This window comes from Peromyscus leucopus, chromosome 12 (assembly GCF_004664715.2).
Source record: "Peromyscus leucopus breed LL Stock chromosome 12, UCI_PerLeu_2.1, whole genome shotgun sequence".
In the NCBI taxonomy this organism is placed as follows: domain Eukaryota; kingdom Metazoa; phylum Chordata; class Mammalia; order Rodentia; family Cricetidae; genus Peromyscus; species Peromyscus leucopus.
In genome coordinates this window covers 65,328,851-65,338,542 of record NC_051073.1, presented here as the reverse complement: position 1 = coordinate 65,338,542, position 9,692 = coordinate 65,328,851, and the positions used below count along the sequence as shown (strand labels likewise).

The window sequence follows — 9,692 nt, the reverse complement described above, 5'->3', positions numbered from 1 at the left end:
TATAGTTGAGCACATAAGATCCCTCTTCTTAGATATTACCCGAATTTAGCCCTTAGTTAATTCATTTCCCCATTAGTCACTTCCCCTTTGGGTTGCAAATGATAATTAACAATTATTGCCCCTCTGTGTGATTCTTATCACCCCTCCATTTGACCCTGGAAGCCTGACTTTGCACTGTCAAGGGATTACTGCTTGTAAATGTATACATACCAGGACTCCCAGGGCACGGGAGGACGGAGAAGAGGACTTGGAAGAATAAATGATTGGACTAAGAGCTTGGTGTACTTAGATTCTTTTCCCGAAAATAATTCTTGCTGTTGGTAGTTTTCTCTTCTGAGTCCCTGGGAAGTATAATATTGAGGCTGGTCTGTTTAATATTTTACAAGAGATCTCAACCTTCCCTGCCTTGAGTTTGCTATGATCTGGGCTGGAATGTTCCACTTCTCCCCATCCCATGGTCCTCTCCCCTCGGAGTGGTTTCAGTGGTGATGACTCCAAAGCAAAGCTGACCTCGGCAAGCTCTCTCACAGGAAAACCGAGGACTCCAAGCAGATAAAGTGGCTTTGAATGCTAGTTTAGAGGTCACCCAGGGGATTGGGCACGACGCAGAAACCCGCACAACCAACCAGCTTCCACGGCACCCCATTCTTCACACTGCTGGGACTTGCAGCGCCCCTAAGAGAAACTGGGCCGCTGCGGCTGAGTCACAGGCGGTCATGGGCCAGCTCAGAGCAGAGCTGTGTGTCTTGGCATTTTTCCCAGTTCCCCTTGTGGCAGACGACTTTTCCCTGCGCTCCACCGTGAAATGTTTTAATGCATTCACACACATTTTATTCACTCCAGCGTTTGCTCCTGGCTGGCCCCGTCCCCTTTATTCTTCCCCTCACTCGTGGTCACAGTATCGAGATCATCCTCCGACCGCCTGGCCATACTTGAAACCACACTTTACATTGTGCCCTTATCCTTGGCTCGCTTCCTGTTACCTCCTAGAGCACGGACGACCCCAAAATGTGCAAACCCAGCCTTGGCACATACTCTGCCAAGCTGGAGGGAATCCTGTTACCAAGATCAGTTATTGGTTACCCTTGCCCTCCCGGCGATCTTCCAAATATTCGGCTGACCGGGCAGTCTTACATAAGGAGCGGCCGTTATGTTAGTTCTTGTGCCCAGGTCCCCTAGCTGACGGACGCACTCTTTCATCTGGGCTGACTTGAATCTTGAAGAATGCATTCTGTTGAGACCCAAATAGTAGCTCTTGGTGAGTTCGATCCTGTTATTAAGCAAACAATCTCTATGCTTGAATCTCATGGGAACAGACCACATGTCCTTTGGGAGAAAGCTTATCTTTACATACGGGGTTCCTCTGTGAACTTCTCATCATGAGGGTCAACTTGGCACGTGCAGATCTGTCCACAGACCCCACAGCCTTAGCTCCATGTTGAGCCATGGGGTAGACTAGCCAAGCGAAGTGACAGCTTGGAGTTCCTCACTCCTAGGGAAGCCTCTGCAGCAGCTTCCACGTCTGCCATCGGTGGCACTGTAGGTTGGTCCCCATCTTGTCACTGACCGATGCCTGACCTTGAGTTCCGCACTGATGGACTGGCTCCTGGAGATGTCAGTCATCGGAGGTCAAGTCCACTGGGCTCAGAGAGCCCCTGTGCATCTGTGATCTAAGGAGCCCCACGTTGTCCTTGTTCCTTTCAAGGTTGACATCTTCAGGGTCCCACTGTGGAAAAAGGATGGAAAAGGTATCTTGGTGTGGCAGATCCTTTCTAACGATTCAAGCCCAGCCACCCCCAGATGACAGCCCGATCCTGGGTCTCGGGACCCAAGCAAAGACAAGGGACAGTCAGTCAGTAAGCACAAGTTAGTCTGGCCAGTGTCCTCGGATCTAGAGAGAGAACATAGCTTTATTAACTCTAGTGGTGCTAGAGATGGAACCCAGGGCCTTGAGCTAGGCAAGTGTTCTACCACTGAGTTATATCTTCGGCCCTCACACTGGCATCCCGCCCTCACACAGCGCAGCTTTAAATCAAGGAAAGAAAGAACAGCCACCCTGTAGCCGGGCGGTGGTGGCGCACGCCTTTAATCCCAGCACTCGGGAGGCAGAGTCAGGCGGATCTCTGTGAGTTTCAGGACAGCCTGGGCTACAGAGCGAGATCCAGGGCAGTCACCAAAAACAACATGGAGAAACCCTGTCTAGGAAAAAAAAAAAAAGAACAGCCACCCTGAGCGGACTAGCACCGCCTCCCTTTCCGTCTCCTCCATTCCTTCCCTCACCAAGCCTTGTCCCGAGATCCCAGGACGCGTAACACTCCTGGAAAAGAGCTCAGCTCTCTTTCCAGCCCAAGGGAACGGTTTGTCTGGCGTCATTCTCTGAAGTGTCAGTACGGTGCGCTCTCACCCCGCACTCGGGGTTACCTCCGCCGCTCATTTGCATCTGCACCTGGACAGCGCTAGTCCTTCCTTGAACATCTGCCTGGCCCTCCTGGAGACGGTGAGTTCCTGAAGGGCAGGGCACAGCTGTGCCTTTACCCCCGTGGACTCTTTCAGCTCGAGGCTCAGAGTCTAAAGTAAACTCTTAGAGGCCAGCTCAGGGCCAGTGAGATGGCTCAGCCGGGAGAGCCCTGGCTGCTCCTCCAGAGGACCCAGGTTCAGTTCCCATCGCCTACACTGCGACTCACAACCACCCGTAACTCTAATTCCAGGGGGTCTGATCCCCTTTTCTGGCTACTGCTTGCATATGGTACACAGACATACATGCAGGTAAAAATTTTCCATGCACATAAAATAAAAATATATTTTTTTAAAAAGCCACCTCACCACTTCAGGGCCAGTGAGGTGGCTCAGTCGGTAAACGGTGCTTGCTGCAAAGTCCTACAGTCCAGGTTTGATCCCTGAGACCCACACAATGGAGGGAGAGGACTGATTCCTGTACGTTGTCCTCTGATCGCCACATGTGAGCTGGCACTCGAGACACACACACACACACACACTTTAATAAAAAAAAGCCAATTCAACAGCGGGGCGGTGGTGGCGCACACCTTTAATCCCAGCACTCGGGAGGCAGAGCCAGGCGGACCTCTGTGAGTTTGAGGCCAGCCTGGGCTACCAAGTGAGTTCCAGGAAAGGCACAAAGCTACACAGAGAAACCCTGTCTCGAAAAACCAAAAAAAAAAAAAAAAAAAAAAGCCAATTCAGCATGATGTCATCAAGGACTCCAACAAGAATGGCAACGAGCTCAGCAGAGGTTTGAGAGGCGTGATGGATTAGAAATGGGCCTGTCGGTGCAGATGGAGTTGTCTGCAAAGCACTCTTCAAAGATGACAGAGCAGAGAGTGAATCCTGGGCATGATTTAAGATTAAGGATTTTATCACTGGGCATGGTGGCACACCCCTCTTATTCCAGCATGGCAGAGGCAGAGAGGCAGAGGAAGGCAAATTTCTGTGAGGTTGAGGCCAGCCTACATAGACGTCCACATGGAGCGTTTCAGGACAATCAGGACTATACTGTGAAAGCCTGTCACAGAAATACAAAACAAAGCCCGGTGGTGGTGGTGGTGGTGGTGGTGGTGGTGGTGGTGGTGGTGGTGGTGGTGATGGCGTACACCTTTAATCCCAGCACTTAAGAGGTAGAGGCAGGTGGATCTCTACTTTGAGGCCAGCCTGGTCTACAGAGTGAGTTCCAGGACAGCCAGAGAGACACAGATACCCTGTCTCAAGCAAGCAAGCAAGCAAGCAAACAAACAAACCCAAACAGACAAAACAACAAGAAAAACCCAGATACAAGCGATGATCATGGGAGCTATGTTACCTTGGGCTGAAAGACCTATCTGGGTAGCATCATAGACCCAGACACACACATGCACTCCGAGAAAGACACTTGACCATCACCCGAGCAAACTGAGCTCACAGCTCAGTTCTGAGAAGTCCCACATAAAACCTTCAAGGCTCTCATGTGATGCCCACAGCATATCAGCTCTGAAACACAAATTTCCACTTAGTTTTGAAAAAAGAACCTAATTCAATTCATGATTCACCCATATAACTGAACCAAGTTCTACTCGGTGGTTAAAAACTCCACAATGGGATGACAGATGGCTCAGTGGTTAAAAGTGCTTTTTGCACAACCATGGGGACCTGAGTTTGGAACCCTGTAACCCCAGGGATGTGAGGGGTAGAGACAGGAAGGTTGCTGGGCTTGCTGCCTGCAAGTCTAGCTGAAAACAACAAGGTTTAGGTTTATGGAGAGACCCTGCCTCAAAAGAATAAGTGGAGAGTAAGAAAGGAGGACACTCTGGAGGACGCTCTGCTTTGGTCTCCATGAGTGCGTGATGTTCTGTAGCACCCTACACGCACGCATGTGTACACACACGCACGCATGCACGCACGCACACCGTGTTAAAAAGATCACTGCAGCCCAGTGACCCTGCAGACCTGGCCCTGAGGTAACTAGGTCCATGCAATTCAATCTTCTGTACCTGTCTGGGTTGTGCCAACTTCTTGTGTAGTCATGGTTGCCGACTTGGCACCTCTAACCAAACTCTTTCCAGACATTGAAGATTCTACATAAAATAACTCAGTGGCCCTTAACCTCAGAGCCGTGGGCACAGTGGTGGGAACAGGGGCCTGTTCTGTCCTCTGTGGATGGCCAGGGCACTTTTTATAAATACCGTTGGCAAGCACAGACCCAGGTCCTAGATCAGACGTCTCCGAACATGCTCTGGATTAACAATGACAGAGGCACCATGCCAGTGGTCACCGGGCTGATGCCGGGGGCTCTGCGGCCACTGTTGGTTGGGTGAGACAGGCAGTTTGACGTCTTAACAAGTAGTCACTACAGTACTTCTTAGATGCTCTGATGTTCGGAAGCCACTGTTCCAACTCCTTGAATGCTTCGGAAATTATTCTTTTTTTTTTTTTGAGACAGGGTTTCTCTGTGTAGCTTTGCGCCTTTCCTGGAGCTCACTTGGTAGCCCAGGCTGGCCTCGAACTCACAGAGATCCGCCTGGCTCTGCCTCCCGAGTGCTGGGATTAAAGGCGTGCGCCACCACCGCCCGGCCGGAAATTATTCTTGCTAACCCTGATGGAGTCATCTGCCCGTGAACAGAAACAGTCTGGCACTTTGAGCAGGTGAGCCATTTAATGTAGATTACATCTTAGAAGGCATTTAAAGTCTTCAGAATCTATAGGATAACATGCTAAAATCTAGAAATCTATAGGATAATGTGCTCAGATGCTTTGAGCAATAATAAAAAAAAAAACTTAATTAGAAGGCATAAAGCCGGGGGGGGGGGGGGGGGGGCAGTGGTGCACACCTTTAATCCCAGCACTCGGAAGGCAGAGGCAGGTAGATCTCTGTTGAGTTCAAGGCCAGCCTGGTCTATAGAGTGAGTTCCAAGAAGCCAGGGCTACAGAGAGAAACCCTGTCTCAAAAAGAAAAGGAAAGAAGAAAAAAAGAAAGAGAGAGAAAGAGAGAAATCGAGAAAGAGAAAGAAAGAAAAAGAAAGAAGGGAGGGAAAGAGGGAAGAAGAGGGAGGGAGGGAGGGAGAGAGAGAGAGAGAGAGAGAGAGAGAGAGAGAGAGAGAGAGAGAGAAAGAGAGAGAGAGAGAGAGAAAAGACGAAAAAATTAATTGTGTGAGAGATGATGCATTCTTGTGTCACAAACAATCCTGGATGATGACAGGCACAGGTAGCTGTCACCAAACATGCCTGTCTGTCATTGCAAGTGAGGAGACTGCCAGCTGCAGGAGGTCTCAGAAAGACACCGCCAACGTGTGAGGCTGTTTCTCATCACAACTGCTGCAGCCACCCCCCACATACCACATGTGACCTGCAGCCACCCCACGGCTCACAGACACGGTCATGCTGTGTTTCTTCACTGGGCTACACTGAGTTCTTCCCAAGCTGAGCCAATTGGCTCTGAATACTTCCCAGTGCAGAAAAGACCTTGAAAAGAGAGTCCCCCAACTCCACGGATCCCAGGCTTGCCTCCAGACCTTTATCTCTTATGTATTTACTCTGTAGTGCTGGGAGGGGGCTGTATGGGCAAGCCCTCTCCTGAGGAGCATCTCCAGCTCGCATTCATTTTTCTTTTTTAATTTTTTATTTATTTTTTTTAAAGATTTATTTATTTATTATGTATACAGCATGTATGACTGCAGGCCAGAAGAGGGCACCAAATCTCATTACAGATGGTTGTGAGCCACCATGTGGTTGCTGGGAATTGAACTCAGGTCCTGGAAGAGCAGTCAGTGCTCTTAACCTCTGAGCCAGCTCTCCAGCCCTCATTTTTCTTTTTTAAAGATGTATTTTTTTACCATGTATATAGTATGCCTGTACACCAGAAGGAGGCACCAGATCTCGTTATAGATGGTTGTGAGCCACCATGTGGTTGCTGGGAATTGAACTCAGGTCCTCTGGAAGAGCAGCCAGTGCTCTTAACCCCTGAGCTATCTCTCCAGCCCTCCTTTTTTTTTTTTTTTTTTTTTAAAACTAAAAAACTGTCATGTCCTCCATCCAAAGGGGTTCAAACAGAAAGAGAAATGGAAAATCAAGCCATGGAAGTCCCTCCCGAAAGAGCCCAAACGCTTGTCCATACCTGCTCCGAGTTTAGGGCTTCCCAATACTTCTGCTGTAGGATAAAAAGAGAGACAGAGAGTGTTGGACGGATCTTGCCCCGGGACCACAGAGCTCAGAGTCAGCCCATGTGCTCAGTGAGCCAGGAGTCAGAGCCCTGGATGGCTGGGGAGTGGGGGCTGGGGCGGGACAACATTCCAGCAAGCAGGAAGGCAGTCGCTATTAGCAGAGTAATTAATTTAGTAAGTTAGTTAAATGATCAAAATAAAATAAACCCACCATGGTTACGCAGGGCTTTGGGTTCTGGGAGAAATGATTCTCAGGCACTTCACAATTACTATAATTAGAAATTATGGGTGGTAGCAGTAGTTCTAATAATAGTAATAATAACAGTAAATCTTCTACTTATTAACCACATAGCTGAGATTACCCAATGCAAACTCATAAAACTTGTAAGAAAGAGGTGCAAATAAAACCTCCACCTTGAAATATGGGGTTTGCCAAGCAGCTTGCATTCATTTTTTCCTCAGCATTTACTGCATGGCTGGTTCCACTCCAAGCCTCAAATATGCCTGACTCAAGAGTCTGGGCGAGCAAGTGCGGACTGTCTGGGTCGGTCCTCCAGCTCTTCATTCCGTGCCTGGGAGACATGCATTTCTGATCCAGGAGCTAGGAGTCTATGCTGATAGGCTGTTCGTGGACGTCTATGAGACAACCTAGCAGCCATTGAAAACAAAGCTTCTACTGTTCAAGTCTTTTATTGACTTGTTTCTTGAGACAGTGTCTCACGTAGCTGAGGCTGGCCTCCGACTCACTGCCTAGCTAAGGCTAGCCTTGATCCTCCTCCCTCCACCTCCCAAATGCTGGACTACCAGCCTGTGACGACATGCCTGGCCTGTTCAACTCTTTAAATGCTCATTTTAAATGCTTTAATTGTAGGGATTGTAGTCATACACAAAAACAAAAAAATAATGAAGGCTAGTGCGAGCCTGCTCACCTAGCTCCTAATCTGGTATTTTAAAGTAAATCATTTTATTTGCAAATCACATAGAAGGCTTCCATAGACACATCCTAATTGTGATATCATGACTAAACCCAATCTAATCCCCACGTAGTCCCAGCTCATCTCTGTGCAGAATCCTTAGCATTATCTTATTTTGCAGGGAGAGGGTACTTATCCTGAAACCCAAGGCTTCGTGTATGCAAAGCCTAAATTTTCTTTCTTTTTTCTTTTTTGAGATAAATTCTCATATTGTAGCTCAGGCTGGCCTTGAACATATGGCAGTCTCAAGAGCTGGGGCTTTAGGGGTGATACACCAAACCTGAACTAGCTGCCATGCATCTTTTTATTACCAATTAAGTAATCAATTTCGTGTAACAGGCTCTCAGTGTGTAGCAGAGGCTGGCAAGAAACATGTCATCCTCCTGCCTCAGCCTCCCCCAGTGCTGGGATTACAGGCATGTACCACTACGATTGGCTAGCATTCACCTTCCTTTTTAAGTTGGAATACATATGTATCATTGTTGCTCAGACTTGTCCCTGCCTATCCTCCCCTGCCTTCTCCCTGCTGGCGTTCATCTTTTGCCCCTCTAAGTGGAGAGGAAACATTCAGAAGCAAATCGATAGCACAGATAGGCTGCAGCCAACCGGGCAGGGGGCTCCCCGGGATGAGGGCACTCAGCCCCACCCATCTTTTTACTGACATTCTTCTGGTGGAAACATAAATGGAAAAATTCATTAGAAAAGGTACAGATTACTAAACTTACATAACACAGGGCCTGAAAAGCTCCATGATTTTAAAGTGTGATGGAAGTAAGCAGAGACGTTAAATTCAAAAGCACTTTGCTTTTCCTTAGAAAAACATGGACATCCACCCAAAATGTAAATGGCAGTTTGCGTGTTAACAGTTTGTGCGTACTCGGTTAAGGACGGTTTCAGAGCGCAGTGCGCTGTCCTTGACCACATCCAGCTGGCGAGAAACTGCCACGATCCGAGCCGAGCCTGGAGTCCAGCTGTAGAAATGTACTCGGTTCGTTTCCTAGCTTTGCTAAATGTAGCGTGTTACGTAAGACATGAAAAGAGGTAGCTGGGCCAAAAAAGGGCAAACAGGAAATTTGTGCTAATTTTGAAAAAAAAAAAAATCTGTACATCCAAAATTATTCCAAAATGAAAAGTTTATTTAAAGTCAAGCAAACCAGTAAGTAGGCTCGAGTCTCCCAGCTGCGCGAAAATGAAACCTGGACAGTCATTCCAAGAGCCAACACCAGGGACAGCGTGAGCGTTAACAAGAGCGCCCTCTGCTGGGAGGAGTGGTTAGGGTTTTTTGTTTTGTTTTTGTTTTTTGGTTTTTTTTTTAGACAGGGTCTATGTGTAGATCACACAAACTTCAAACCGGCACTTCTCCGGCCTCTGCCTGTAGTGCTGTGATTACAAGCATGTACCACCACCACCAGACCTGGCTTTTATTTTAAGTCTATGATGACATCGTAAGCCCAATTAACTCAAATCTTTATAACAGAAGTCTCTCCTCCCAAAAGGCTAACAATAAATACAATGTTTTAGATCTTTTCCCTGTTTCAAACAACAACAAAAGAAAAAAAAAAATTTTTTTTTTCCTCACAGAAAAAGATTCAAAAAATAACATCCCAGCTAGCACTGGGGAGGTGAGGCAGGAGAACCTGAAGTCTTCAAGGCCAGCCTCAGCTACCTATTGGTGTGAAGCTAGCCTAGGCTACATAAGACTCAAAAAAAAAAAAAAAAAAGACTCATCAAAATATATATACACTGACTGGAGAGACAGCTCAGCAGTTAAGAACACTGGCTGCTCTTCTAGAAGACCCAGGTTTGATTCTCAGTACCCGCATGATGGTTCACTCTAATTCCAGGGCATCCAGTGTCCTCTACTGGCCTCTTCAGGCACTGCATGCACGTGGTACACAGACACACAGGCAGGAAAACATTCATACACATAACACAAAAATAAGTGTTCAAAAGTACACACATACACACATACACATTCTATATATATTCTATCCTTGGGAGATTTTTTCCTCTGAACAGTTATAGAATAACCTTGAGAACAATTATCACAGCCATGCTGTGTGTATAATGA

The 9,692-nt window shown here is 47.5% G+C and overlaps 1 protein-coding gene across 3 annotated transcripts in view; it reads right to left on the bottom strand.

Annotated features, from left to right (window-relative positions):
- Positions 1 to 411: 411 nt before the first annotated feature.
- Tmem44 (transmembrane protein 44) overlaps positions 412 to 9,692 on the bottom strand; it is a 31,175-nt gene continuing 21,894 nt past the window's right edge. Inside the window, exons 10-11 of one of the 3 annotated variants that reach the window (XM_028861213.2) lie at positions 6,602 to 6,634; positions 412 to 1,726 (exon numbers count right to left, since the gene is read on the bottom strand). In XM_028861213.2, the coding sequence (XP_028717046.1) occupies positions 1,616 to 1,726; positions 6,602 to 6,634 (144 nt within the window). In that variant the 3' untranslated portion in view covers positions 412 to 1,615. Of the gene's footprint in view, positions 1,727 to 3,733; positions 4,657 to 6,597; positions 6,635 to 9,692 lie in introns of those variants that run through there. The other 2 variants (XM_028861215.2, XM_028861214.2) reach the window with 2 other exon arrangements.